This window comes from Tauraco erythrolophus, chromosome 31 (genome assembly GCF_009769465.1).
Source record: "Tauraco erythrolophus isolate bTauEry1 chromosome 31, bTauEry1.pri, whole genome shotgun sequence".
Classification (NCBI taxonomy): domain Eukaryota; kingdom Metazoa; phylum Chordata; class Aves; order Musophagiformes; family Musophagidae; genus Tauraco; species Tauraco erythrolophus.
In genome coordinates this window covers 1,270,644-1,297,456 of record NC_141495.1, presented here as the reverse complement: position 1 = coordinate 1,297,456, position 26,813 = coordinate 1,270,644, and the positions used below count along the sequence as shown (strand labels likewise).

At 64.7% G+C, this 26,813-nt stretch overlaps 4 protein-coding genes across 6 annotated transcripts; 3 read left to right on the top strand and 1 right to left on the bottom strand.

The window, feature by feature from the left end:
- Positions 1–543: 543 nt before the first annotated feature.
- On the bottom strand, positions 544–2,542 carry LOC147526565 (retinol dehydrogenase 16-like). Its single transcript, XM_086628508.1, has 4 exons — positions 2,227–2,542; positions 1,830–2,088; positions 946–1,109; positions 544–779 (listed from the first exon to the last, which is right to left on the bottom strand). The coding sequence occupies exons 1-4, from the start codon at positions 2,540–2,542 to the stop codon at positions 544–546; spliced, it is 975 nt and encodes a 324-aa protein (XP_086484634.1).
- A 686-nt stretch (positions 2,543–3,228) lies between these two features.
- Positions 3,229–5,920, top strand: PRIM1 (DNA primase subunit 1). Of its 3 annotated transcripts, none has more exons than XM_086628544.1 (13): positions 3,229–3,331; positions 3,627–3,784; positions 3,905–4,011; positions 4,110–4,183; positions 4,434–4,570; positions 4,638–4,696; positions 4,772–4,881; positions 5,003–5,094; positions 5,177–5,312; positions 5,397–5,466; positions 5,544–5,629; positions 5,703–5,801; positions 5,901–5,920. In XM_086628544.1, exons 1-13 carry the CDS (start codon positions 3,229–3,231, stop codon positions 5,918–5,920), a joined length of 1,251 nt encoding a protein of 416 aa, XP_086484670.1. The 3 variants fall into 3 exon arrangements, with proteins under 3 accessions (XP_086484670.1, XP_086484669.1, XP_086484668.1); XM_086628543.1 differs by having other exon boundaries at positions 4,772–4,895; positions 5,005–5,094; XM_086628542.1 differs by having other exon boundaries at positions 4,772–4,898; positions 5,014–5,124.
- Positions 5,921–6,520: 600 nt separating this feature from the next.
- On the top strand, positions 6,521–16,465 carry NACA (nascent polypeptide associated complex subunit alpha). Its single transcript, XM_086628660.1, has 8 exons — positions 6,521–6,555; positions 6,922–6,993; positions 14,242–14,327; positions 14,452–14,529; positions 14,991–15,137; positions 15,447–15,575; positions 15,947–16,069; positions 16,337–16,465. The coding sequence occupies exons 2-8, from the start codon at positions 6,924–6,926 to the stop codon at positions 16,349–16,351; spliced, it is 648 nt and encodes a 215-aa protein (XP_086484786.1). The 5' UTR covers positions 6,521–6,555; positions 6,922–6,923; the 3' UTR covers positions 16,352–16,465.
- Positions 16,272–26,521, top strand: PTGES3 (prostaglandin E synthase 3). Its single transcript, XM_086628659.1, has 9 exons — positions 16,272–16,285; positions 18,123–18,344; positions 23,201–23,314; positions 23,485–23,554; positions 23,819–23,920; positions 24,120–24,209; positions 24,666–24,728; positions 25,142–25,166; positions 25,701–26,521. The coding sequence occupies exons 1-9, from the start codon at positions 16,272–16,274 to the stop codon at positions 25,718–25,720; spliced, it is 720 nt and encodes a 239-aa protein (XP_086484785.1). The 3' UTR covers positions 25,721–26,521.
- Positions 26,522–26,813: the final 292 nt, after the last annotated feature.

Below are 26,813 nucleotides of genomic sequence, written 5' to 3'. Positions count from 1 at the left end.
CACCGAGGAGGAAGAGGAGGACGAGGAGAAGGACTCGACCAGAGGCTACCCAGCCCTGTGCCCGGTGAGAAATCTGTCCAGGTTTGTACAGGTCTGGTTTAATTCACGTGTGCCAACTCCTGGAGTGCTGGCTTGGGCGAGCGCAGCTCTCGCACGTGGCAGGGGCTGGACCCTGCACAGAGCAGGTGCTCAGGAGAACAGCCGGAGATCCCGGGAGCTCCTGTGCCATGGCACGGTATGGCATGGCATGGCACGGTACGGCATGGCATGGCACAGCCAGCGGTGCTGGTGCTGTTAGAGGAGCAGGGACATGGCCTCGGTGCCGCAGCCTCGCTGAGGCTGAAAATCAAACCCTTGCCAGGCGAGGAGGAGGAGAAATTGTCTTTATTCAGGAGCGAAGGGCTCTGGTAGCAGAGGACAGCGGGTTGTGCGACCCGAGTCTGAGTTAGAAATTCAGAAACCCATTGGCGCGGCCTCGGCTGCGGGCGATGCCGGATCCCGCCCTGCGCTGCCAGGGCCTGGTGGCTGCTGCCTGGCAGCTGCCTACGCCGCGTCCCTGCCGTAGGCTCCCTGGGCAGGTTTGGGGCGGAGGCGGCTGAACAGGACGTCGGTGAGGGCTGAGGGCAGGTAGCTGAGGGGGAGGTAGAGCAGTTTGGCGTCCCAGCCGGCGGAGTAGCGGCTGCGGGGGCAGCAGCTGGTCAGCGCGTGCTCCACGCAGTCTGTGACCAGCGTCAGGTTGGAGCTGAAGGTCTTCTGCATCTTCCTGAGCAATACTGAACCTGCGGAGCAGGAAGCACGGGTCAGGCTGCCAGGCTGAGACCCTCGGGCCAAATGCAGCCAAATGGCTCGGTGGGATGATGGGTGGTGGGACACCCTGTGGCCCTGGGGACGGGCCTCGCGTCAGGAGAGAAACAGCACTGCTTGACCTTTCGGTGAGGTACTTACACTCTTTCACGTAATTCTCCCCGTAACTTGCTTTGATTTCCTCTGGGACCTTCTCCCAGATGGAAAATAAATTTCTCTCCAGGTTCTCGACTCTGGACATCTCCGTCTTGAAGTAGCCTGGCTCGATCACACTGACCTTCACCCCGAAGCTGCGCATCTCAAGCCTGGAAGAGATTGAGCCCTTGGGAACAGTGGGACACGGGAACAGCGCCCAAGTGCATCTGCCACCTGGCAGCACGGGCAGCACGTGGGCATCGGCTCTGATGAGAGATGCACAGCAGCCTCGTGCCAGAGGTGCGGCGGGGAGCCCGACCACCGCAGCAGACCCCATGCCAGCCCTGGCACGTGGCCAAGGCAGCACATGAGCAAACATCTGCTGAGTCTGGATGGGACGGGGCCAAAGCAAACCTCAGGGCCGCAGGGCCATTGCCCACAGGATCTGGTATGGGGCATGGTCCGATGGGGGAGGCTCAGTCCCTGGAAGGCCGTGCCTCCCGGCAGTAGCCTCCCAGCTACTGGGAAGTCTTCAGGCAGGGGAACGAACCCCAAGCTCTGCCGAGTCCTTTGCCTTCCCGTACGCCAGGCTGCCTCTGCACGAGCTGGGCTGAAAGTGGAGCAGAGGCTGCCAGCAGCAGGCAAGGGTCCCCCCCGGGCAGGAGATCGCTCCTGTGGGACCCGAGTCCCGCAGCAGTGGCACAAGGTGTCCCGGCGTCGGGCATCCCCGCAGCCCCTCCTCTCGCGCTTCACCAGCAGCTAAAACGAACTCTGCCTGCGCTCGCTCGCGGTTGCACGAGGAGGGGGTTTGACAAATGGAGGCTTTGCCAGCCAAAGTCCGGAACAACAAGCTGGGAAATCAGGGCTGCTGTCTGCCGAGCCAGACTTACCGGAGACTGTCGGAGAAGGCCTCCACGCCGTACTTGGAGATGCAGTACCCCCCGCCGAAAAAGGAGGTGCGGCCCATCACGCTGGACATATTGACCACCCGGCCCCGCGCCCGCCGCACCAGGGGCAGGAGGCTCAGCGTCACCTCGATGAGGCCGACCAGGTTGACATTCAGCACCTTGACGAAGTCGTCCTTGGTCAACCACTCGTTGGGGGCGCTGGGGATGGCGATTCCCGCGTTGTTCACCAGCCCCCAGAGACCTGGGGAAGCGGGATGGGGTCAGCTGGGGCTGCTCCCTTGCCCACGGCCCCACGCCAGCCCCGGCTGTGCCGGCACAGATTGGCAGGGTGGCAGGAGGGCTGGCACAGGTGGGGATGGGGGCAGCCGCCCCGTCCTACCTCGGTCACCCACACACTCCCGCACCCAGGCGGCAGCGGCAGCGATGCTCTGGCTGGAGGTGATGTCCAGCAGGACGGTCTGCAGCCGCGGCGAGGCAGCCGCCCGCAGCCGCGCGGCCCCGGTTGGGGTCAGGCAGGCGGCCAGCACTGGCACCCCCCTCGCGTCCAGCTGCCGTGCCAGCAGGTGCCCGAAGCCGCTGTCGCAGCCCGTGATCAGCACGTACTTCTCCGAGAGCCCCGGCACCATCTGCCGCTCCCGGTGCCAGCGCCGCAGCAGGTGCAGCCCCATCAGCACCGCCGCCAGGGACAGCCACATCCTCGGGCACCGGGACCGGGACCGGGACCGAGAGCTCTGCGAGTGCGGCGGGCGAGCGGCTCCGGCCCGACCTTGTCCCTGCCCCCGGTGCCGCTGTCAATAATTACCGCGGCCGCGGGCTCGGGAACGGCTCCGGCGCGACGATCGCACAGAGACCGCGGGGCCTCCCGGCACTACCGGGCTGCGCGACCGGCCGCGCCCCCCCCCGCGCCCTTCCCTCCCCCCGCGCCACCCGCCGCCCGCCCCCGCGGGCCTCGCCCCGGCACGTCCCGGGCTCGCCGCCGTCGCGGTGCTGCCGCCTCGAGTCCGTCGGGCGCCGGGGCTGTCGGACTCTGTCCCGGCTTCTGCCGGGTCGGGGCCGGTCGCAGCCGTGCGGCCGCTGCGAAATCGTTAACCCGGAGCCGGGCAGCGCCCGAGGGTTCCCGCACCCCTGCGCCGCCGCCCCGCGGGCACCCCGGACCCCCTCGGGCACCCCTCGGACCCCCGCGATCCGGGCACTCCCGCACCCCCCCCGGGCACCCTTGCGCTGCCGCCCCGGGACCCCCCGGACCCTCCTGGTGCTTTGCGCTCCCCGACGTGCCCCGAACCGCGCGGTGCCCCCATCGCCGCTCCGCCCCCCCGGGCCGGACTACAGCTCCCGGCGGCCCCCGGGCGCCCGTCCCCGCCGCTTCCCGCCGCTTCCCGCCATGGCGCGGTTCGAGCCGGCGGCGCTGCCCGAGCTGCTCCCGGTCTTCTACCGACGGCTCTTCCCGCACGGCGCCTACGGCCGCTGGCTCGGCTACGGCGGCGGTGAGCGGGGCGGGGGGCACCGCCGGGGGCTGCGGTACCGGGCCCGGGGCACGTGGCGGGGTCCCGGGGGCGCTGGGGCAGGCGGCGGCGGCGCGTGGATGCGCTGACCGGGGCACCGGGGAGACCGGAGGGTGCAGGGAATGGGGGGACTGGGGGCGCCGGTGATGGAGGGGGCTCAGGAGGGCAGCGAGGGTTCTTGGGGCAAACACGCGGGAGGGGTCCGGGCACTCAGGGCAGTGTCGGGGCTGCCCCCCTCCATCCGTGCCCCCCCCCCAACCCGCCCGCGCCCCCGCAGTGGTGAAGAACTACTTCCAGCTGCGGGAGTTCTCCTTCACGCTGCGGGACGACGTCTACCTGCGGTTCCAGTCCTTCGGCAGCCCCCAGGAGCTGGAGCGGGAGCTGCAGAGGACCAGCCCCTACAAGATCGACATCGGGGCCGTCTACTCCCATCGGGTGAGTCCCGCTCCCACCCGGGCACCCCGACTGGGAGCACGGGCGCCGGCCGGCCCCGGGGGGACGCAGCCCCCAGCTCGTGAGGGTCCCGGCTGGGGCTGAGCCCGTCCCGTCCCACAGCCCAACCAGCACAACACGGTGCACCTGGGGGCCTTCCAGCCGCAGGAGAAGGAGCTGGTCTTTGACATCGACATGACGGACTACGACGACGTCCGGACGTGCTGCAGGTTCCCAGGGGCCTTCACGGCACGAGCTGGAATAGGGGGCTGGGAGATGGGTGCAGGGGCGCGGGGCGACAGCCTGACCCGCGACACTCTGCCTCCAGTTCGGCCGAGATCTGCTCCAAGTGCTGGACCCTGATGACCATCGCTGTCCGCATCATCGACCGCGCGCTTGTGGGTGAGGGGCTTGAGGGCCCGCGCCACCCCTGTCCCTGTGCGCCAGGGATGCATCCTGATCACACTCTGCCCCGCAGCAACATCTAGGCTCCAAAGCGGGGCTGGAGCAGAGCTCTCATGGAGCTGGGGGGAGCAGAGGATGCACTGGTGCCCAGTGGGGTTTGCCCAGTGGGTTTGCAGTGCTGCCAGGCTCAGGTGGATGCCACAGCCTGTCCCGACACGCTCCTGCAGCCCGGCTGTTCCCCCCGCAGAGGACCTGGGCATGAAGCATCGCCTGTGGGTGTACTCGGGCCGGAGGGGCGTCCACTGCTGGGTGTGCGACGACGCGGTGCGGAAGTGGTCCCCGGCACTGCGGGCAGCCACCGTGGAGTACCTGACGCTGGTGAAGGTGAGTGCACGGGGAGCCGGGCACCCCCTGCCCGCCCCCCCTCGGCTGACCGCTGCTGTCCCCCCAGGGTGGAGCGGAGACCGTGAAGAAGGTGAACCTATCTGACCCCATCCACTCCTTCATCAGGTCAGTGGGGACCCCCGTGCCCGGCCCCTGCAGCCTTTGGCCGCGGGCGCTGAGCCTCTCCCCGCTCCCCCGCAGGCGCTCGGTCAGCGTGGTGGAGAAGTACTTCGAGGAGTACGCGCTGGTGGGCCAGGACATCCTGGGCAGCCCGGAGAGCTGGGACAAGGTGCTGGCCCTCGTCCCAGAGGATATCCTTCCCAGAGCGGCCCCGCCATGCTCCTCGGTGCTGTGCGGGGTCTGGAGGGGGGGTCTGCACGGGGGGAGTGGGGTCGGCAGTGTCTGCGACCAGCCTTGACCACGGATGGCCACAGCACCGCGAGCCGCTGCAGAGCGAGTTCCCCAAGAAGCGGGACTCGGCGCAGCGCTGGGAGCTGCTGAAGGGCAGGATGGAGCGGACGCGGGTGAGTGGCCACGGAACCGCCCTGGGTGGGGTCCGGGTGCCGCTGCCCGCCCCGCTGCCCCCTGACCCGCCTGTCCCCGCAGCGGGCAGCGGGGACTGGAAGGTGCTACGCGGACTGGGAGATCATGCTGCAGTACTGCTTCCCCCGCCTCGACATCAACGTCAGCAAAGGCGTGGGGCACCTGCTGAAGAGCCCCTTCAGCGTCCACCCCAAAACAGGTGGGTCCGGTGGCCGGTGGGGCTGGCACCCCACGAGGACCTGTGGGGCCGGGCACCCCCGGCAGTGACTCCCCTCTTTTGCAGGTCGCATATCGGTGCCGCTGGATCTGCAGAGGCTGGACCAGTTCGACCCGTTTGCTGTCCCCACCATCAGGTACGCAAGTGGGGCTGGCGGCACGGGGGGCCCTGGCGGTGCCAGCAGCCCCCACCGCATCCCGTCATCTCCCGCAGCTCCCTCTGCCACGAGCTGGACACAGCTGGTGACGATGGGGAGCAGGAGGACGGCGGCGAGACGGAGCCAAAGCGCCGTGCGCGGGGTGAGCGGGGGCCGGGGCTGGCACGCAGGGGGTGCCCGCTGCCCTGCTCCCGCTCAGCCCCCAAATCCCCCAGACTACAAGAAGACGAGCCTGGCGCCCTACGTGCGGGTCTTCGAGCAGTTCGTGGAGGAGATGGAGCGCGCCCGGAGGGGAGAGCTGCTCCGGAGAAGCGGTAAGAGCCGGGCAGGGACGCAGCCGGCTGGGCGACCGCGAAGGGCTCTGAGAAAATTCTCTCTTTTTGTGTAAAACCCCCCGTTTCTCCTCTCGGCAGACCTGCAAGGAGACTTCTGAGGCCGCGCTGCCGGGGCCGCAGCGGAAGCCCCTCGCCGTGGTCACCTCTCGCCGCGGGGGTCCCGGTGCCCGATGGCCGATCGCGCCGGCTCTCGGCCCCGCTCCCCACGGGGGCCCTTCCCCCATTTTGTACTTTTTCTACTCAAAGACCATTAAATGTCTTCTGGCACCCGCCTGCCTGCGCCGGGATGCGCCGCGGCAGGATGGGGGTCCCGTCTCCACGGGAGGAGCCGGGGGTCCTGCCCCCGTCCCCCCCGTCCCCCTGACCCCTCGTACCGCTGCCCGCCCCCCGTACCACTGCCCCCGTACCCCTGCCTCCGGTACCGCTGCCCCCCGGTACCGCTGCCCCCCCGGTACCCCTGACCCCTCGGTACCGCTGACCCCTCGGTACCGCTGACCCCCCGTGCCCCTGCCCCCCGGTCCCTGTCCCACAGCCGGGGCCGGGCCCCACGGTCACGGTTCCGCCCCGCCGCCGGAGGGCTCGGCGCTCCGTTCCCGCGGCGGTTCCCGCCCCCCGGCCCGGCCGGGCCCCGGAACGGCGGGGCCCTGCCCCGGAAGTGCTCGTGCTCCCGGAAGTGGCGCTCGCAGCCGCTCGGTCTCTTTCCGCCGCCATCTTGGGCCCCGCTCCCCGCACAGTGAGTCCCGCCGGCGCCATCCGCCGCCATCCGCCGCCATCCGCCGCCGCGGGGGCTGCCCGCCGGTCGCGGGGAGGGCGGGAGGGCGGCGGGAGCGCGGCTGGGGTCGCTGCTGGGGCGGGAGGGCCGGGAGGGGCCGGGGGGGGTGGCTCCGGGGGGAGCCCCGTCGGCAGCACCGGGCGGGCCGGGCTCGGCCGGGGCCGGGCCGGGCTCGGGGCGCTCGGTACCGACCCGGCGGCTGAGCCGCCTTCGCAGCGCTGCGGTACCGGGCGGCGTTCTGGGGGGAGGGGGGGCGGGCGATCGGCGGCCCCGGGGCCGTCCGGAGCCCCGGCGAGCCCGAGCCTGTGCGGTTCTCCCTCTGCCCAGAAATGCCCGGCGAAGCCACAGAAACCGTCCCGGCCACGGAGCAGGAGCTGCCGCAGCCGCAGGCTGAGACAGGTGAGGCCGGGGGAGGTCGCGGCTTCGGGCGCCGGGCGGGGGGACCGTCCCCGCGGCCTCTGGGCCGCTTTTACGGGGGGAGGGGGAGCGGGGCACCGGCGGCGGCCCCCGGGGCGTTTGGGGCGGCCACTCCTGGGCTGGATCCTCCGGCCGCCCCGTCGCGGGACGGGTCTGTCCCCTGGCGGGTCGTTCCCCATCGAAAACCGTTCCGGTTGTCTGCGGGAAACGTGGCCGCGGTCACGGGGGTTGTAGCTTCTCGCGTCCCAAAATGTTGGGGGAGCGTTCGGCCAGCCGCGCCGCGCCGTGCGGTCCCGCTGCGGACCCGGGTGCTGGAGCGGCGGGAAGAGGAGGAGAACACCCGCAGCCAGGGCCGCACGGGGACTGGGATGAGCTGGGACACGTACAGACGTTAATAATCCCTTTGGAACTGGGTGGGCTGGGGAGGGGGACGCGTGGCTCCGTGTTGGAAAGTCGCAGCAGGGCCAGGAGCCGCATGTCATCCGGGGGGCTGGCACCGGGACGGGGCAGCTCAGAAATGCCCAGGTAGGTGAGCGTGGGCTCCGCACCTGCCGTGGGGCAGGGGCCGGGCTCCAGCTTGTGCTGGGACCCGCGGCCCGTGGCACAGCCTGCGACACTGCCCATCACGCTGCCCATCGCGCTGCCCGTGGCGCTGCCCGTCGCTTCTCTGGGAAGGAAGCGGCGCCCCGTGGGGCGGTGACGGCTGTCAGCGTGGCAGCTGTGGTGTCAGGTCCCAGGGAGCTGCTGCGCTTTGGTCTCTCTCCAGGCGTAGCTGGGATTCCTGCACTGGGATTCCTGCGATGGGGCCCCTTCCCAGGACGGCTGCTCTCGGTCCGGGTGGTGGTTTGTGCCCTTTCTCCTCCCAAAGCTCTGCTGCTCTCGGGTCTCTAATGGCGTCGTGGTGCGTGCCGAGGCCGGTGGAAGTGGACGGTGTGTGCTGAGCAGCAAACGCTGTCACAGCACCGGCTGCCCGGCCCTGCGGGGCACGGGGGACTCCTGGAGTGGCACAGGCAGCTGCGGAGGCCGGAGCAGCTGAGGGTGCTCGAGGCAGGTCTGCAGGCAGAGGGAGGAGGCACAGGGGGTGCACGAGTGCGAGGGCTGTCGTGTTTCTCCCTTCCTGCTGAGCCGTCTGCTCGGAGATCCGGCAGCGCCAGAGGAGCCAGCGCTGGGTGGGCGATCGGCCCGCGGGTGGGACTCGTCAGGCAGTTTCCTTTGGCGTTCATCGTACGCTTCGGAGGTTGGCTGCTCTGCGGGAGGTCCGTGAGGTTGGGCAGAGGGGTCTCCAGTCCGGCAGTACACGGCTGGATTTGGTGCGTGCAGCCGGGCCGCGGGGCGCTTGGCATCCCTTAAAAGCTGTGTGTCTCTTTGGCACGAGCTCAGCTCTTGGCAGGGGTTGTCGCTCCTTCTTGAGGCTTCCCGGGAGCAGGATGTGTCCTGGTGCCCGTTGGCACGAGGCACCAATGGCCAGTGTTCATTGAGTGGCTGCCCAGCTCTGGACCGGTGCCCGTGTCCTCTCCCCACCCTGCGCTTCAGGGCAGGCCAGGGAAATGGGGCGTTGGAGGCATCGTCTGGGCCACTGGGCAGAGGAAGGGCCGTCACCCGCAGAGGGGGCTGCTGTGAGCTCCATGCACGTGGTACCGCTGGGAACGGTGGCGAGGCGAGGGCTGGAGCTCGCCACAGTGTGGGACAGGGGCGATGGGCACGTGGGCAGGGTTGATGGGCTCGCGGGCAGGGCTGGCCCAGTTGCGGGTTGGCGGGTGACCTGTGCGGAGCCGGCTGTGGCTGCGGCGTTGGAGCCAGTGCCCTGTGCAGAAGTGGGAGATCCGTTGCTCTCTCGATGGGACGGGTCTCTGCGAACCAGACTGGTTTGGGCTCCGCTCCTGCCAGCGGCTCCTCCTCCAGCCGGCCTGGCCACACTCCCCTCACCATGGCTCCCAGCGGACATGCTGGGACCTGTTGCTCTGGGCTGATGCCGCGCATGGGGCGGGTGTGTGGCTGGGCTGGTTCTGCTCTCCCAGCCAGCAGCAGTGCCGGTTACACTGGTCAGACCAGTGCTGCCCTGCCTGGCTCTCACAGCAGTTCCCTTCGATCACCCATTGGCATTCGGAATGGCGTTCAGAACCGCGGGGCTCTCTCCTGGCTCGGCGCTGGCTGGCAGCAGACGTGCGCTGCGGAAGCTGGGTGCCAAACGCTCCCAGTCAGCGGGACTTGTCCTAACAAACTGTTGTTCTCACCCGTTCAGCTCCAGCTGCCCTTCCTCCTGCAGCCTCTGTTACTGTGCCCGTCCCAGCGCCAGGTACTCCGGACCCTGCCCGTTAACACCTCGTGTGCCACATTAACCAGTTTGCTGTTGGGGGTGGCTGCAGTTCCTTAACTCTAACAGCTTGCACAGGGCGCGCAGGTCACTGCACGAGGCCCAGGACTGGAGCTCGCGTGCCCTTGGTGTGGGTGAGCTGTGCCACCTTCGTGTCTCGGCATCGTCGTCCTGAAGGGCACCTGGCTGCCAGGAGGGTCGGCCAGTGTCGCACCGGGGTGGGAGGGGGGTCCTGTCTCTGCCAGTGTGCTCCTGGGATGGTCACGCATGCAAGTGTGTTAAATTTGACTTTTTTTTCCTATTCCTGAGTGGGTTCTCGTCACCCCCCTGCCCTCTCCAGCCCGGGATGCGATTTCGCAGGCTCGGGAGCAGCGCTGGGCTCTGGCTGGGCGTCCAGGGCTCCGCAAAGGTTGTGGCAACCCTTTTGGTGGGGAGGAGCCAAGGGCAGAGCTGGCGGTGAAGTGGGTTCCTGCTGTGCCCGACTTGCTGAGGCTCCCTGGCGTTTCAGGTGCCAACTCCTGCCACGCGGAGGTTTCAGCCACAGCTGCTCTGAAGGGGGCAGGTTTGGGGTGACGCTGCTGGTCCTGGCATCGGGGTTTTCATCCATCGCTTGTGCCCATCAGCCGGCTCACCCGCCGGCACAGCACGGTGTAAAGTTGGTGCTGGTTTGTGGAGGCGGGTGAACGCCCTGGTCCGGGCTGGAGCTGGCAGGGCAGGGGTACGTTCATCTGCTGCTCTCGAAGCCGGGCAGGAAGGCGGGGGGTGGCCAGGGCCAGCTGTGCCAGGCAGGGTGCCTGCTCCTGGGCTGCCATCCCTCTCGCCCTTCTCTCATGGATTCACTCTGTTTCTCTCCTTCAGCTGTTCTCCATGCTGCTCATTCCCCACCTCTGACTCCATCTCCGGGCCTGGTGGGCCAGGCTGTCCCAGCAGAGCCACCCAGCACTGCTGTGGCTCTGCCCGGCCCCCCGGCCCCCGTTTCTCCCCCTGTGGTTCCAGCTGCAGCAATCCCTGTGTTTTCTCTTCCCCCTCAGCTCCCTGCCCTGCCTCTGCAGGTCCCAGTTACCACTTCTCCTCCTCCAGCCCTACCTCCGCCGTCCCCCACGGGATTTGCAGCCCCAGGATCTCCAGGGCCTGCCCCAGTTAGCCCAGTGTCTCCGGGACTCCTGGCCCCAGTGTCTCCTGCTCTGGCTGCCGCTCCCGCTGCAGTGACGGTGGCCCCCCTCGCCCCCGCTGTGAGCCCTGGCTCTCCGCCCGCAGCTCTCGCTTCTCCTGTCAAAGCTGCCCCCTCTGCCACCCCTCTGAGCCCCATGGGAGGCACCCAGGCCCCTCTCCCTGTCCCCATGGCCGCCTCAGCAGCCCCCGCTCCTTCCCGGGGCCCTGGGGCTGCGCCAGCTGCCCTCCCACCAGCCCCTTCCCTTCCCCTCGTGGCATCTCCCCCGCTGGGAGCCCCCACTCTCCTGCCCGCTCCCACCTTGCCTCCCGGGGCAACTGCTTGTCCCCAGAGCCCCGGCTCTCCCCCTCTTCCCATGGCAGCCCCTCTCCGTCCTGCCATGGCACTGGCAGCAGCTGCCCCGGCAGTACTGGTGTCTCCTGGCAGCCCTGTCTCCACCCCACTGGCTTCTGCTTCGGCCACTCCCCGAGCGCCAGCCCCTGACTCTCCCCTGCCCCCCGCAACTCCTCCCCAGTGCCCGGCCCTGGCCGGTGCCATCTCTCCACCTGTCTTCCTGGCTGCCCCCATGGCCCCATTGCCACCCTCTGCCCCTCTGGCACCAGCTGGGATGTCTCCTGGGAGTCCTGCTGCTGCCCCACAGGGCACAGCCCCTGGTGCTCCAGTTTCTCCACTGGTTCAAATTTCTCCTTCTGTTGCCAAGACCTGTCCCGTGGGCCCTGCCCCGGTGGCCCCGGCTGCTGCCCTTGTTGCCCCTGCAGCTCCAGCTGCAGGAGACCTGGTCCCTCCCTCCGTGACCAGGACATCTTCTGGGAGCCCGGGCCCTCAGGCAGCACCTGCCACTGTGGCAGCTCCCATCACTCCTGCCCAGTCCGGACCCTCTCCAGGAGCTGCCCTGCCTGCCCCAGTGCCACCCGCAGCAGCAGCTCCCAGTCCTGCACCAGCAGCGGCCACAGCTGCTTCGGCCAAAGTGGCTCCAGCGAGCCCTGTCTCCCCTCCTGCAGCGCCTGTGCCCGCTGCCCCCTCGGCCCCTGCCAGCTCCCCGCCTGTCCCACCGGCGGTGGCAGCTCCAGCTGCCCTTCCTGTGGCCAAAGCAGCCCCTGCGAGCCCAGTCACTGCCCCGACTGCTCCCTCTGCCCCTGCCGCGCCAGCCCCGCTGGCTCCAGCTGCCCCTCCTGCAGCCAGATCCCCTCCCGTGAGCCCCATCACTGCCCCGGCTGTCCCCTCGGCCCCTGCCAGCTCCCCGCCTGTCACACCGGCGGTGGCAGCTCCAGCTGCTGCTCCTGTGGCCAAAGCCGCTCCCGTGAGCCCAGTTGCTGCCCCGGCTGCTCCCTCTGCCTCTGCCACACCAGCTCCTACAGCTCCACCAGCTCCAGCTGCCCCTCCTGCAGCCAGATCCCCTCCCATGAGCCCCATCACTGCCCCCTCTGCTCCTGCCAGCTCCCCGCCTGTCACACCAGTGACAGCAGCTCCATCCACCCCTCCTGTGGCCAAAGGGCCGTCTGGGAGCCCAGTTGATGCCCCCTTTGCCCCTGCTGCACCGACGATGGCAGCTCCACCAGCTCCAGCTGCTCCTCCTGCAGCCAAAGCGGCTCCCAGGAGCCCTGTTGCTGCTCCCCCGGCCCCTGCTGCCCCCCCTGCAGCCAAAAAGCCTGCGAAGAGCAGCCCTGTGGCTGCCCCGTCTGCTCCCTCTGGCCCTGCTGCACCGGTGCCAATGGCTCCGCCGGCTCCAGCTGCCCCTCCTGCAGCCAAAGCAGCTCCCAAGAGCCTGGCAGCCACACCAGCTCCGCCGGCTCCAGCTGCCCCACCAGCAACCAAAGTGCCTCCCAAGAGCCCCGCTGCAGCCACACCAGCAGCCAAAGCAGCTCCCAAGAGCCCGGCAGCCCCGGCACCTGGCGTGCCAGCTCCTGCTCCAGGCACCGCTGCCCCTGCGCTGGGGGCTCCTGGTGCCCCCCTGAAGCCATCAGCCGAGGGTGCTGCCCCTGCTCCCCAGAAACCAGAAGTTGGCCTTCCTGCCTCTGCCCCAGCGGGCAACCTCACCCCGCCTGCCTCTTCCGTGCCAAGTGCTCCCCCTGCAAAGAAGCAGACCCCTCCCAGTAAGGTTGCCAAGCCGGCCGCCCGCCCACCCCCATCCAAACCCCCCTCGAAGGCCCCAGCCCCTGCCAGCGCTGCCGTCGACGACGACGACCTGCCGCCTCTGATTCCCCCAGAGCTGCCCGCTGCCGTGCCGCCGGTGCAGCCCATCCTGGTGGACCTCTCTCCCCGAGCAGCCGCGGCCCCCGCCGAGGTCCCTGCTGCGGCCGAGCAGCCTGTCCTGAAGAACGACAAGGGTATTTGCCGCCTCGGTTTGCCGTGTGCATGGAGTGTCACTGGCTGCCCACTGGACACTAACCCGCAGGCGGGGCCCGTGTGCCCCCACGTCGCTTGGTGTGTCGGTCTGGACAAGTGGTCTGGAAGTGCCGCGGTGAAGGCCGGCCTGGACCATGCCACACCACGCTGGTCCTGCCCGAGCGGCCGGTGAGCTGGGGAACAGTGAGGGGAGATGCCCCGTGGCCGCGGGCTCGGGCAGCTCAGGGCTCGGCATGGTCCAGTGCCAGCAGGTCGGTGTCACTAACGCGTGTTGCCGGGCACGGAGCATGGAGTGGTGTGGGCATTGACTGGTGCCTGAGCTGGCTTCACCCTGAGCTCTGGGAAGAGCTGCCACTTGCCTGCTCCCCGCTGTGTGTGTCTGGCGTCCACCGTGGTTCTCTCCGTGTCCGTGTGCCGGCAGAGGGGAGCTCTGGGCGGTGCTGGTGCCAGAACAGGCCCGTCTCTGCGCTCTGGGGAAACCCCTCTGCCTGCCTGAACCGTTGGGATCCCCGGGCGCGCACCCGCAGCCGGCACAGAGCTTTGCCGAGGGCTCCCGCGTGCTCAGCGTGGGCACCGAGGCCTTTTCCAGGAAAACAAATGGGACTGAACTCAGGTAACGGCTGCACGAGAGGGCGGCGCGGTCACCCTCGGCCTGCTCCGAGCCTGGCGACACCAGCTCTTGGTTGGCTCCCGTGCGGCCGGACGCAGCTGTGCTCTGGTTCACCGGCTAATGGCAGCGCTGTGGCGGCGGCGCAGGAGCTGGCAGCGCTCCGAGCCTCCCCAGCTCCGGCAGGTGTCAGGACCTGGCACAGAGGCTGACCTGCATCCAGGAGTGCCGTTCCCTGATGGGGGCTTCCAAGGGCAAATCGCCCCCCGGAGTGAAGTCCTGGAAAGCTGCAGCGCCCCGGGGAGGTGGTCAAGTGGGTCACGATTCCGTGCCGTGTCTGAGCTGCTGCGACCTCAGCTGCGCCGCCGCCTGAACGGGTTGGAGGGGGCCGAGGGGTCCCCGTCAGCGCTGCGCTGCTGCCAACCCGCTGCCCACGGAGTGCAGCCCTGTGCTGGTCCAGCTGGCCTGCCGTGCCAGCCAGCGCTGCGCCTCACACCAGGGCTGTCTCCGAGGACTCGGTGTTGTGGAGCCAACCTCCGGGCACCCGCGGTGCTCTGGCACGTGGCTTCCACTGTGGTGAGAGCGCTCGGAAGGGGCGAGTGCCATGCACTGCTGATGGCACTCAGGGTGGCAGAGCACGCTCCTTCCACCAGATCCTGCGTAACTGCGCTGACTGGAAAGTGTGTCAGCACTGGGAGCCCCGGCAGCAGAGGCTGCACCGAAGCGCTGTGGTCTCGCCCTGTGCCCTGGACCTGCCGGAGCTGGATGAGCGACACGTGTTTGTTTCTGCAGGGTCCGGAACAGAGTCTGACAGCGACGAATCCGTACCAGAGCTCGAAGAGCAGGACTCCACGCAGGCCACAACACAGCAGGCACAGGTAGGGCGGGCAGCGTGTCCCACCGTGTCCCTGTGCCCAGCAGCAGTGGAGCGGGATCCCTGCTGATGCTTTCCACCACTGTACTGGGATTGGCACAGGTCCCTCTGGTTTTCTCTCGTTGCAGCTTGCAGCAGCGGCTGAGATAGATGAAGAACCCGTTAGCAAAGCAAAACAGAGCCGGAGCGAGAAGAAAGCACGGAAGGTGAGGTGGGATGGTGCTAGGCAGAACCAGAGTGCAGCAGACACTGTCCGTGGGCAGCTGAGCTTCTGCCTCCGAGTCTGACACGGGGTCCCGGAGCGCTGGGGACAGGGGGCACCTCCCGCCCCTGCGCGTTCAGGAGCCGAGAGGTTCGGGCGGCTTTTGGCCCTTGCCAGGCCCCCAGGCAGGGGGACGCCCCCTTCGCAGGCAAAGTCCTGGTGTCTGGAGGAGGCTGGAGGTGCCACGGACCTCATTGGTCCTGGGAGTAGGGAGTTCCCAGCGCCCTGCCAGGCTGAAAGCCTGGGAATGCTGCTCTGCAGCAGTAAAACACCTGTTATTGGCGTGAGGGCAGTGGTCAGTGGATCCGGGTCTCTGGAGAGAGATGAGCGGATCCATCTTCTCACGGGCTGGGCTGTCTTCGGCTACTCTGCTTCCCTCGCTTACCTTCCTCTCGTGTTTCTCAGGCAATGTCTAAACTGGGCCTTCGCCAGGTGACAGGAGTAACCAGAGTCACCATCCGGAAATCCAAGAACATCCTCTTCGTCATCACAAAGCCAGATGTGTACAAGAGCCCCGCGTCAGACACCTACATCGTCTTTGGCGAAGCGAAGGTGAGTGGGCCGCGGGGCGTCTGGCAGCCGCGTCGATCCGTGCTGGCGGCAGCCTGCCGCTCCGCTGGGTTCCTCCCTGCCACCTGTGCACCATGGCTGCTGCTGGCGGCTCCCAGCTGCTGTGTGCCCCCCCGAGGGATGTGGGCAGGCCTGGCGTCCGTGCCAAGGGCCGGCTTCCCAGCTGGGTTGTGCGGCAGAGCCACGCGACGTGCTGGCACTGCTGCGGCGCGGGGAGCACAGCTGCGGCTCTCAGCCGCGTGCTGACGTCCCGCTCTGCAGGGCTGGCCTCATTTATTCTTCCCCCTCCAGATCGAAGACCTGTCCCAGCAGGCCCAGCTGGCAGCTGCTGAAAAGTTCAAAGTGCAAGGAGAAGCTGTTTCAAACATCCAAGAAAACACACAGACCCCCACCGTGCAGGAGGAGAGCGAGGAAGAAGAGGTGGGCCTTCCCCAGCCTGTCTCTGCGGGGCTGGGCGCCGCATGGGGGACCCGAGCTGGCGGTCGGGCTGCAGATCTGCTGCATTAAGGCGCCTCCTGCGAAGATCCCGTGTTCCCGTTAAGAGCCGTGGTTTCCTTTCCCTCATCCACGTCTTTGCTGTGATGGCAAAGGGAGAGTGCCGGTCCCTTCCCTGGAGGATCTGGTCCTGGGCACTGCCAGGGGCCTGTCCCCAGCGCCTGCTCTTGCCTCCCAGCTTCGGATGGGTGGCCTGAGTGGGAGCTGCCCCGATCCAGACGGTCCCGTTTTCCTCTGCCAGGCACGGAGCAAAACGTGTGTTGGGCTGGTGCGAGTCCGGGCTCTGTCTCCCTTAGGTTGACGAAACCGGCGTCGAGGTGAAAGACATTGAGCTGGTGATGTCCCAGGCGAACGTGTCGCGAGCAAAGGCAGTCCGTGCCCTGAAGAACAACAGTAACGACATTGTAAACGCGATAATGGTGAGTGTCTGCCTGCCTGGGCACGCCCGGGCACGAGGGAGAACGGCTTGTGGTGGCACGGCTCGGGTCAGGGGACAGCGGACGTGCAGCGTGTGGTTCCCCGCTGGTGTGAGACCGAGAGCTCAGGGGCTCCGTGCCACCAGCAAGGCTGGCTCTGAACGCGGGCTGGGGGGCACCGTGCCACCAGCAAGGCTGGCTCCTGATGCGGGCTGGGGGGCACCGTGCCACCGCCAAGGCTGGCTCCTGATGCGTGTTTCTTCTCCGCAGGAGTTGACGATGTAGCCGCCAGAGGGAGGAGCCTTTTTTGGTGTTTCAGAGAAGAGTAAAATGCAACTAAATTTAAAATTTGTACTATTTCTATCCATTAATAAAAGTCGTGGCTTATTGTTGGTGAAACACTTTCTGCTCCGTGTCGGCTTTGCCGCTGCCCCCTCCGTGGAGCTGAGGCCCTGGGGGGAGCTTTCCTCTCGGAAGGTCTCGGCCGCGATCCCCCATCCCGTCCCAGCCCAGCAGAAGAACTCCTGCCCGTTCCCTCTTTTCCTTCCTGTCCCGAAGGTCGGCTGGCCGCGAGCCTCAGGGCCAGTGCCATGCCTGGATGCGGCTCAGCCCAGGGCCGTGGGTGGCCCAAGGTGGGAGGCCAGGAGTCCCCTGCAGACGGGGATGGGTTGGGACATCGTGCACCTTCCAGCCCGACCTGAGGGACGGCTGAGACGAGACGCGCCTGGGTTCAATCCTGCTGTTCCAGCCGCTGCTTTGCTGGAGTCGTGCGGTGCGGTGGGGCCAAGTGGCAGACAGGGCTGTGATCCGTCGGCCCTCGGGACGCCTGTGCTTCCCGGGAAGCTGCTGTTGGCAGGCGGAGAGCCCCCCGCTCGCAGCCGGAGCTGACATCTGCCCACCCACGGCCCGACTCATGAAATGCAGGGGCCGGAGCTGTGAAAATGGCACCCGCCTGCCGTTACCAGTGGGTGCCATAAAAACCGGGCCCTGGAACAGCTCATGAAAGCCGGTGAGCAGCACCACAGCCAGCGAGGAGCCCGACAGGAAATAATGGTCGGTGCTGGCTGGGACCCCTTCGTTCCCATGCCACCTGCCAGTGCCAGCGCCGACCCGCAGAGCTCCAGCAGCGTGAGGGGCTGCAAGGGAGGGCAGCCGTGCTGCGCCGCACTGGGGGGACTGGGCAGACACGTGCCCAGCAGTGTTGGACGGTTTTAGTTCAGAAACTGGAGAGCTGCCGGCCCAGAGAGCAGCTTCCAACCCCGGGAGGCCGGATTCGGAGGCTGCTGGAAGGAGCGAGGCCCCGAGGGGCCCCATCTGCCCAGAGCAGCGCTGAGCTTTCGCCCGCGCCGTGCCCAGTCCCCAGTGCCAGTGTCCTGACTGCCCAGCATGGGCACGACTTAACCTTTGGCTTGGCACAGGGTTTGCAGCCCGGTCGCTCAGCTGGCGGCCAGTGCTTTGTGTCGCCCAACGCCGCTCCGAGCACGGTGCCGTCCCTGCTCGCTGCTCCGAGCGCGGTGCCTGTCCCTGCTCGCCGCTCCGAGCGCGGTGCCCGTCCCTGCTCCTTGCGATGAGCTGAGGCGCCTTCGGAGCGAATCACTCCGCGTGTGAAGCCTGCGGCCTGCCGGTGCCAGCAGCTCTGGGCGGGCCCGAGGGGGTGAGAGCGATCCCGGGGCGGGGGGAGATGGGCCCTACCGGGCACGGACTCGCGAGGTACGGCCGGAGCCCCGCGGCCCACCGGGCCGGGGCCGGGGCCCGTGCGAGGTACAAGGCCCCGGGACGGACCGCGGGAGCCCGAGGGGCTGCGCTCCGGCCGTGCGGGCGAGGGGCCGCCGGTGCCCGCCCCGCCGGCTCCGAGGGCTGCCCCGTCGCCACGGCAACCGCCGGCCCCGCCCCGGGGCGGGCGGCCGTAACGCGCCTGCGCGGCGAGAAGCTGCTAGAAGGGAGGAGGGAGCGGGCGCGCGCGCGCGCGGGAGGGCGGGGCGCGGGCCGCGCCTGCGCGGGCGGGGCGGGCGGCTCCGCGCGCCGGAGGCCGCGCGCGGGAGGCGCGCATGCGCAGCGGCGGGCGGCGGCGCGGCGGGTATTTTGCTGCGTCACCAGCGCTGGGCGCCGCCGCTGCCGAGCGCGCGGGGCATTGTGGGAGCGAGGCCGCAGCCGAGCCCGGAGCCGCCGCTGCCGCCGGAGCCACGGCCCTGCCCCCGCGCCTGCGCCACCGCCCAGAGCCGGACCCGGAGCCGGGCCCCCCCCAGGAGCGCCAGCCGGAGCCGCCGCCGTTCGCCATGTGAGCCGGGGGGTGGGGAGCGCGGGGGCGCGGCGCGGCGCGGCCCCACCGGGCCCGGGCCCCGGCCCCGCCGGGAGCCCGCGCTCGGCGGCGGGTGGTGGGCCGAGGGAGCGCGAAGCGGCGTGCGGGCTCCCGCCGCCGCCGGCCCGCGTGGTGACCTTGGTCGGCCCCGGCGTGTTCCCAGGGCCGTGGCCCGCCGTAACGCGGCGCCTTGGGGCGCCTGTCCCGGTCACCGCCGCTCCCGATGGCTCGGGCCGGGGGAGCGCCCCGGCTCGGCCGCTGAAGAGGGGCCGGTTTGCCCGTTTCTGCCGGGGCTCGGAGCGGCGGGTCCCGGGTGTGTGAGACGATCGGGGCCGCGGCGGAGCGGCCCCGCCGGGCCCCTTCCCTTGGCGGGCTCGGCCGCGCTGGCGGCCGGTGTCGGGAGCGTTGAGCGTTTCTTGGTGGTTCGAACGGTGCTGGCGTCCCCGAACGGTAACGGGCAGAACTGCGGGAAACGCGCGGTGAGTAGCGCGTCCCGCCGCACGGACGTGCGAGCGACGCGTCGATCCGTTCATCCGCCTTCGCCTCGCGACGTGCGAAACCGGGAACAGCGGACGGGCAGAGGCGCCTGTCGGGGCGGCGCGGGAGCCCCTTCGGAAACCGCCCGGACGGTGCGGAGCGGGCGGACCCGGTGCTGCGGGAAGGGCAGAGGCGCCGAGCGGACGGATTTCTCTCCTGAGCATCCCGAGCGGAAACCCGCCCTCCGGAGCGCCTCGACGCTGCGGGAGGCGCGTGCGGCGCCGCCGAGTCCCGGTGAGCTGCCCTCGGTGTAATCCCGCTGAGGATCCAGTGGCCCGAAACCGGAGCGGGCTCCCGTCGACGGAACGTGCTCCAGCGGTGCCATGTGCGCGGCGTGGCGCCTTTGGGAGCGAAACCGGGCTGCGCAGGAGGCCGACGGCAGCGTTGCTCGCCCACGGTCGGGACTTCCACGTGTTCGGCTCAGATGACGGACGGTGGAAGCAGTTTCTGAGGCGTTTGTCTGCCGCAGGTGCCGAGGAGGGTGCCACCACCCAGTGCGAGCCGCTGAAGTGACCAGGTGCTTGTGCCCCCCTGTCCCCCCTGCGCGGTTACTTCAGCGCAGCTGTTCTGGAACCGAGTCGTGGCGCTTCTTCATCTCGGTGTGACGTGAAGCTGGAGTCTGGCGCTTAATGTCTGTAGAATACGTCATCTTGAAACCACAGGGCTGCTACATCCCACGTGAAACTGTCTGCCTTTCTAGTAGACATATAGCATACCTTTTTAATGAAAAAAAGAGCTTTTCTGGGGCATATAAATGAAAGCAAAACTAATTATGTAAAACAGATTTCTTACTGCTTTCTGGGGTGAAAAATCCCGTCCAGCAGATGACTTTTGCAGAGTCCTCAAACTGTAGGAGTTGGCAGGATACTTTCCAGGAAGCAAAGCTGAGCTGCCAATAGGTGCAACCTGTGGACAAGGGGAGCACGAGGACAGGTCTGGAAACTTCTTGAATCGCAGCAGGCCGCCGGCGTGCGCGCAGGGTGTGAGAAGCCGCTTCTGTTCCTGTGGTTAAGCTGGAGGCCGGCGCATCTTCACCCGAACCGCGGCTCCTGGTGTTGCGGGCAGCCCACCGCGGAGCCCCTGCGGACCAGGCGGAGCAGTGGGATCTCGGGTGGAGCTGCGGCCACTCGTTGCCCATCAGCAGGAAGCTTCCAGAAGCTGCTCTGCAGTGCTTCATCACGATCATCTTCTGAAGGTGGTGGCTGGAAGAGACAGTCGGATGCAGGGCCACCCTGTCTGTTCAGGAGGTGGCAGCAGGCGTGGATGTGACAGAAGAAATCCTGGCCAAACGTGGGACACGGCTGACCCGTCCCCAGGGCTGTGCGCCGCTCGAGGTCTGTTATGGCGCATTGCTACACGGGATAGAGCATGTTCAAATTAACTTCTCTGTTTCAAAGAAGCCTCAATCCTATTAGGATGTGGGAACCAAAGCACGTACTTGGGTTGACACTTGGCGTAAGGCTGAGATCTCCCGGGATTAGCTTGGTTGAGCAAGAAGAAGGAAGCGCTCGGCTCTCGGTGTGACAGTGGCTGTGCTGAGAAGTCCTGGCAGTGTTTCTCAGTGCCTGTAGGAAAACAGAAGATTTTCTGTGGGTGCAGGGGAACCATCTCTCGGAGCGTGCGCACGCTCCACCACTGGCTTCTGTGTGTGCAGTTGTCCCTTAGGAATCTCCGTGTAGGCAGGCAACGCAAATTAGCTGCGGCTTCCGCCTCGTCCGTAACTTTGGTTAGCAGTTCCAACGCATCCTGCCTTACTGGTTGGAGTGGTAAGGCCTGCCTAAAGCGCTTCACAGGTGGCTGAGGGAAGGTTTCTGTCCTCCCTTTGGGAGGAGGAGAGATTGGAAAACAGATAAAAAGGATGAGAGGCAGCTCCAGCCCAGCTGTAATTACAGTAGGTGTGTTCAGGGTGGTAAGTACTAAATATCTGGGGAGGCAGCATGTGGTTAGTGTTAGAAACACGAATTATGTGCTAGTAAATTTTCTCTGGTCTCTTTCATTTCTCTCTAGCTGAGATGTGTGCGAGCGCCCTTCAGCTCTAGGACGCTTTGTTAAGGTTTTGGGAGTGCTGTGAACAGGCTCTTGGTGCCTCAGACCCCCCGATCTTGGCAACGACTCTGAGGTCACGGCCAAACCGAAGCTACAAGGCTGAGGAACGCGTGCAGCTCCCTGGGAAGGCTGGAGATATCGCCGTTGGCATTGAAAATGCTTGCGAAGTGTTAGTGCTATTCAGCAGGAGCCCCTGCATCATCTCAGCCAGGACACTGAGATTTCTGTTCTGATAACAGCGTGTTTGAGTGATGTCCTGAGTTCCAGGCAATGAGATTTTGTCTTGCAGCGGCGTGAGCGATGGCTGCTGTGCTGAGACACACAGAGGGAGCAGAGCAGGTGGCTTCTCATCCTCCTCTTGGCTCTGAGCATCTTTCATCCCCTGTTAGAAGAGGAAACCTGTGTCCCAAAAGGAATTAAAAAAAAAAAAAAAAAAGAAAATTGCTACTCTGCTGCTGTTGTGCTTTACCCGAGTAGGTGGAGATGCCTTGGCACTTCCTAAAAAGGCTGCTAAAGGGAAAGTGTTAGGTGTTCGCCCAGTGAGACAGTATCTTGCTTGAAACTAAAGGCTGCTTTCAGAAACCACTTGTGTTTTCTGCCCTCGGGAGTTCAGTGCTCTGTTACAGGCCTCTGATCAGACGTTTCCTGCACTTGTAACGGGCGCTGGTGCTGGAAGAGGCAGCTGTGGCCGTTTGTGCCGCTGTACCGGCCTTTCCTTCGGCCGGCACCAGCGCTCGTACCGCTGAATTGCAGAGCACTGGTGGCGCCAACGGAGCCCAGAGCTGGGTCTGAGCTGCAGCAGGGCCCAGGTTCAGCTCATCCTGCAGATGCACGGACGGCTGTGCAGGGAGTGGGGCAGGAGCAGGCTGTGGGGCAGCGCTCAGGGAGTAACTTCAATAAACGTGTCACAGTTCGGTACCAAAAATTGAGTTGATTGATGACCAGGTGAGTCAGAACCTGGTCACCGTCGTAAGTGCTCTGAAGAGTTAATCACGCTGTCGTCAGGTTATGGTGTGCAGTGCTGAGGCCAGGCACCGCCCCGCGCTGTGTGCAGTGGAAGCCGCACGTACAGATAGGACCGTGAGCTTTGTTTGTATCCTCAGGTGCTCCCCGTGGTCAGGGCGGTTCCAATAAACATCACGGCAAGTGACCGTTTGGCTCGGAGCGTTTGGCTCGCTCTGACTCGCGGGTGGGTGGTTGAGGTGGGCTCTGCAGGATGTGAGCTGTGGAATCCCAGCTCTGCTCTTGCACCGCTGGAAAATGGCCGAAGCGAGAAGCTCCCGTGGTGTCCTGTGCTCGTGCTGGGCGGCCGTCTGCTTCCTCTCGGAATGCCGATGCCAGTCGCGGGCTTGGCTCGGGTTGCCAGGAGAAAAACTGACGGTGGTGGGGAGTTGGCGCCGAGGCGCGCCAAGCCGGGGTCGCCTCCACCAGCCATGGAGTGCGGCGGCACTCGAGGTCGCGGGTGGATTCTCACCGTGGGACTGCGAACGTGCAAGAGCTGGTCAGGAGTCCGCGGTGTTTTCAGGTGCCCTGGACGGGCTGCTGGTGTCTGTGGAAATCCAGAAGGTACCCAAGAGCCCGAGAGTCCGAGTCTGCATGTGGAAGGTCGTAGCAAGACGTCGGAACTGTGGTTCTTCAGCTCTCGTGCCTGTGCTGCCTTCAGCTGGGTCCTACTTGTAGCAAATTTGTTGAATGGTCCATTTTTTAATAGTATCAATGTCTGAAAAAGTGACTTTTTCAGTGGTGGTGTTTGGGGTGTTAACTCTTGGGTGGCAGAAAGCGCAGTGAAGCCGCATACGCAGCTGCTGGAGGTGGCTGATGTTTTGCCATCACCTGCAGTAGCTCCTGAAGAGTCTGTCCTAACTGGGATTTGCTGTAATGGTTATTTCGGTCTCGCAGGTTTCGGTAGCTTCTCCAAGGAATATCAGCAGGAGCTTTTTGGGGGCGTTGGGTGCTGATGCATTGTGTCTCTTTTTGTTCTTCACATCTTTTTTCAGCCTTAAGCACCTTCTAAAGATTATTAATAAGGAGCTGGTAATGCAGCTTCTAAGACCAGGACAAAGTCTTTTAGTTGAACTCCTCTAAATACAGTAAAAAAAAAAATAAAAAAAAATCAAACTGTTCAAGTTGTGTGTGGGGAAAGCCAGTGGGAAGTTTACTGGCAGCGTGGAAGGGTGAGTTTTAAATGTTTTTCAGTATTAATGAAAGATGCAAAACTTGATTTGAACTTCTCCTAAACGGTCTGTTCACAGGCAGCCTGCTTCTGCGAAGTGGTACGACCGGAGGGACTACGTCTTTATCGAGTTTTGTGTTGAAGACAGTAAAGATGTTAATGTAAATTTTGAAAAGTCCAAACTCACCTTCAGGTGAGTAACTCGGGCGCTGGCAAAGCTTGAAGGGCGCCAGGGGGCACCTAAAGGTCACCCCGATACTGCTTAGATGATGTTTTTTTCTTAAAAGTAGCAAGTTCTGTTAACGAAGCTCGTTTGTGCTGGAAGATGTTTTGTGCTGATCAAACTTTTTCTTCTCTTGACAGTTGTCTTGGAGGAAGCGATAACTTTAAACACTTAAACGAAATTGACCTTTTTAATAATATTGATCCAAACGTGAGTATCCTTGACTCTCCTCCTACTGTGTTCTTGGTGCTGTATCCTGAAAAATACCGTCCGTTCTTTAGGCTGCTTCCGTTAATGTGGGCAAACTGGTCCCTGGATTGTGGGAGTGTGCTTAAACTTGGATCTGAGAGCATCTCCGGACGGTGTTTTTCAGGGCAAAGATTAAATTGATCGCTTGAGGCAAACGAGTCTAATACAAGCAGCTGCTGGTGGAGTTTGTGGTGATTATACTGTCAGGTATTTGCTCTTTTTCAGGAATCAAAGCATAAAAGAACAGACAGATCTATCTTGTGTTGTTTACGAAAAGGAGAATCTGGTCAGGCGTGGCCACGGTTAACAAAGAGAGGGCGAAGGTGGGTCTGGGCTCCGTGGAGCCAGCGCAGCGGTGCCCGTTGCCTCCCCTGGTCTTTAATTTTGTTTAATATTTGGGTCGTGTTTAACTTATGTAACAGTTAACGGGTCACTTAGAACAGCAGTTCTTGGTAACCTCCCTTTTCTGAGCAGTAACGGCTCGTTACTCGCTTGTCCTTAAGTAACTCATTGTGTCGGTGTACAGCTCAACTGGCTCAGTGTGGACTTCAACAACTGGAAAGACTGGGAGGATGATTCAGATGAAGACATGTCCAACTTTGATCGCTTTTCTGAGGTACGGGAAGACGAATCCCTGGCGGTTTGGGTTTCCTTCTGGGCTCTATGTGGTCAAGCAGGGACTGAAAGCTGTAGGAAGAGTTATCCTCCTGCTCCTGGCGCTTTCCTGGCCCCTGGTCTCGGCGCGGGCTCTGCTGGTGTGCCAGGGAGGTGCAGTGGGCTGCCAGCGCGGCAGTGAGGTGACCAGTTTGTGCTTGTTGCCAAACATGAGATGAACGTACGCCCTGCTGTAGATACTGGCACGAGCTCGGTGTGCTGGTTGGCTTGCGAGGCAATTAATGTACTTTTTTTGTGCGCTCACTCTGTAATTTCTGCAGCTGATTTCACCAAACAACTGGTGGCTGCTGGTTGTAACAGTTCTGAGCTATTTTTAGTTTTTTACAGCGCTCCCGTAGCTCACACGGAGAGCGCGGTCGGCTTCACCCTGTAACCGGCTGTTATCTCTCTGGAACAGATGATGAACAACATGGGCGGAGATGACGACGTAGACTTGCCAGAAGTAGATGGGGCCGATGATGTGAGTACTTTGTTTGCAGCGAACACGCGCCCTGCGCGTTCCGTGCTGCTTGCCCAAGTCAAACTTGCGTTCCCTCTTGGCACCGTTAAACGGTTAAACCGCACCAAACCTTGTCTGGACAGGTGAAGTCACCTGGCAAAGTCGTTTCCCTCCCCTGAGGGGGTGGTGTCCCTGCTCGAGGTGCCCAGGCAGCTCGGTGTTCCCTGCCTCCGCCAAAACCGCTGGCAGTTACGGGTCTGAGGCCAGATGGAGCACATCCTGGGACCTGGAGCCCCTCGAAGCAGGTGCCCTGGCAGAGCACGCCTGCCACTGGGCTTTGGGAACGGCAGCTGGTGTGGGGGGGGGGGTGGTGGTGGAGGGAGAAGTGCCTTCAAACGCAGTCTGCTCCAGTTAATGTTTCCTCTTCTTTCCAGGACTCACCAGATAGTGACGATGAAAGTAAGTTGATGTTCTCATTTGTTTCTGCGCGCTGACCCAACGCTCCCAGTTGAGCAGGAGCCTTGAGCAGCGCCAGCAGATGTTCTGCCCTGGCGGCCGCGCTAATCCTGGCGGCGAGCTACTGCCGGTGCCTGCCTGAGCGGTGTGGGACGATCTGATCTGGCGAAAGCCTCTCTGCGCAAGCATGCAGCACCAGTTTGACCTTCCCAGCCAGCCGTAGTCCTGGGGAGGCTTTGGCTTTCAGAGCAGCAGACACGTGCCCGGGCTGTCGGTGTCTGTAGCGCTGGCTTTCCTCCAGGAAGGTCTGTGCGGGCAGCGGTGGCTCCGCAGAGCTCTTCCTTGTGAAGGAGCAGCTCAGAGCGAGAGCTGGGCTGAGGCCAGAGACCTTCAGCTGCCCTGTGCCCTCGGTCAGGGGCTGGATCTTCCTGCATCTGTCCCTTGTGATGTAGTGGGGCTCCTGGCATCGTTTTTAAAACCAAAACAAGAAAAAAAAGCCACTCACTAATGCTCCTCTCTCTCTCTCTCTCTCTCTAGAAATGCCGGATCTGGAGTAAGGAAAACTGTTGTCTTCAGGGTTTGGGGAAAGAACTTCATCACAACATTTCATAATTGAGATAAGAATTCCTGAGTTGATAGCCCTACAGGGAGATCCTGCATCCTTTAACCCATTTTCAGTCCATTTTAAATGGCTTCACTGATGGTAGGTGTGTACCATTGCACGGGGCGGTCGTAAGCCACCAGAGGCAATAACGTTATGCATGAACCGTTCTCCAGACTTCCAAAAAAAAAAAAAAAACAAACACAAAAACCCCTTTGAGGTGTAGGCAATCGACACAGAGCAGTCGCAATAAAGTTTACGGCGCCTTCTTGCCTCGTAGCAGCTCTAATTACAACAGGAGAAGCCTGAATTTACACCAAGTGGTAAATGAGCATTTTTCCCCCTCTGCGGCCTGAAATTGTACGTTTTTACCGGGATCAAAACGGGCAGAAACCCAGATGTTGTCATTGGCTCACGAATCGCGGCGGGCGATGCGCAGTACCGCTCTGGTGTCTTCAGGTGTTGCGTTCCACTAAAGTTCATGTTGAAAAAAGAAACTAAATTCTCCTCGTTGGGTGTTTGATCGTGAGTTGTGTGCCCTGACCCGTCCCCTGGTACCGGCTGCCCCCGAGCTTTCCACCCCCCGGCGCGAGCGGCTGGGCGCTGTTCTGTGGAGCTGGGATGGAGACCAAACCGTGGGTATGGGAGCGAGTGACAGACCCCTGGGCGCGCCGGTGGCCTCAAAAACCGATTTCTGTTCAGAGCGGCGGGGATTTTTTTAATGTCTGCATTCTTTCTAATAAACTGTTGAAGACTCCCTGGCTCGCCTGCGCCTTCCTCCGCCCGCGGGGGGCGGGATGGCGGGGAGGGCCCCTTCGGGCCGGTGCCGGGACCCCCTCGGGGCGGTGCGGGGCCCCTCGGGCCGAGGCCGGACCCCCTCGGGGCGGTGCCGGTGCCGCGGAGCGCTCCGCCGGGGCCGCGGTCACGGTGCCCGCCCCAAGGACAAGCGCGGGCCACGTGCGCCGCTGCTTCCGGCTTCCCCCCGCCCCTTCCCGCCAATCCCGTCCTATCGATTCGTGCTGTTCTTTGATGGATAGAGCCGCGGCCCA

Bases quoted from the DNA above. Each gene is read 5' to 3' on its own strand.
- LOC147526565 (XM_086628508.1), bottom strand. From the start codon at position 2,542: ATGTGGCTGTCCCTGGCGGCGGTGCTGATGGGGCTGCACCTGCTGCGG. The intron at 2,089-2,226 runs GTAGGACGGGGC...CCGCTTCCCCAG, and splicing joins GGAGTGTGTGGGTGACCGAG to GTCTCTGGGGGCTGGTGAAC. The intron at 1,110-1,829 runs GTAAGTCTGGCT...AATCTCTTCCAG, and splicing joins GCCTTCTCCGACAGTCTCCG to GCTTGAGATGCGCAGCTTCG.
- PTGES3 (XM_086628659.1), top strand. The intron at 18,345-23,200 runs GTGAGCCGGGGG...GTCTGTTCACAG, and splicing joins GAGCCGCCGCCGTTCGCCAT to GCAGCCTGCTTCTGCGAAGT. The intron at 24,210-24,665 runs GTACGGGAAGAC...TCTCTGGAACAG, and splicing joins ACTTTGATCGCTTTTCTGAG to ATGATGAACAACATGGGCGG.
- PRIM1 (XM_086628542.1), top strand. From the start codon at position 3,229: ATGGCGCGGTTCGAGCCGGCGGCGCTGCCCGAGCTGCTCCCGGTCTTC. The intron at 4,697-4,771 runs GTCAGTGGGGAC...GCTCCCCCGCAG, and splicing joins CCCATCCACTCCTTCATCAG to GCGCTCGGTCAGCGTGGTGG. The intron at 5,802-5,900 runs GTAAGAGCCGGG...TCCTCTCGGCAG, and splicing joins AGAGCTGCTCCGGAGAAGCG to ACCTGCAAGGAGACTTCTGA.
- NACA (XM_086628660.1), top strand. From the start codon at position 6,924: ATGCCCGGCGAAGCCACAGAAACCGTCCCGGCCACGGAGCAGGAGCTG. The intron at 6,994-14,241 runs GTGAGGCCGGGG...TTGTTTCTGCAG, and splicing joins GCAGCCGCAGGCTGAGACAG to GGTCCGGAACAGAGTCTGAC. The intron at 15,138-15,446 runs GTGAGTGGGCCG...TTCCCCCTCCAG, and splicing joins TCGTCTTTGGCGAAGCGAAG to ATCGAAGACCTGTCCCAGCA.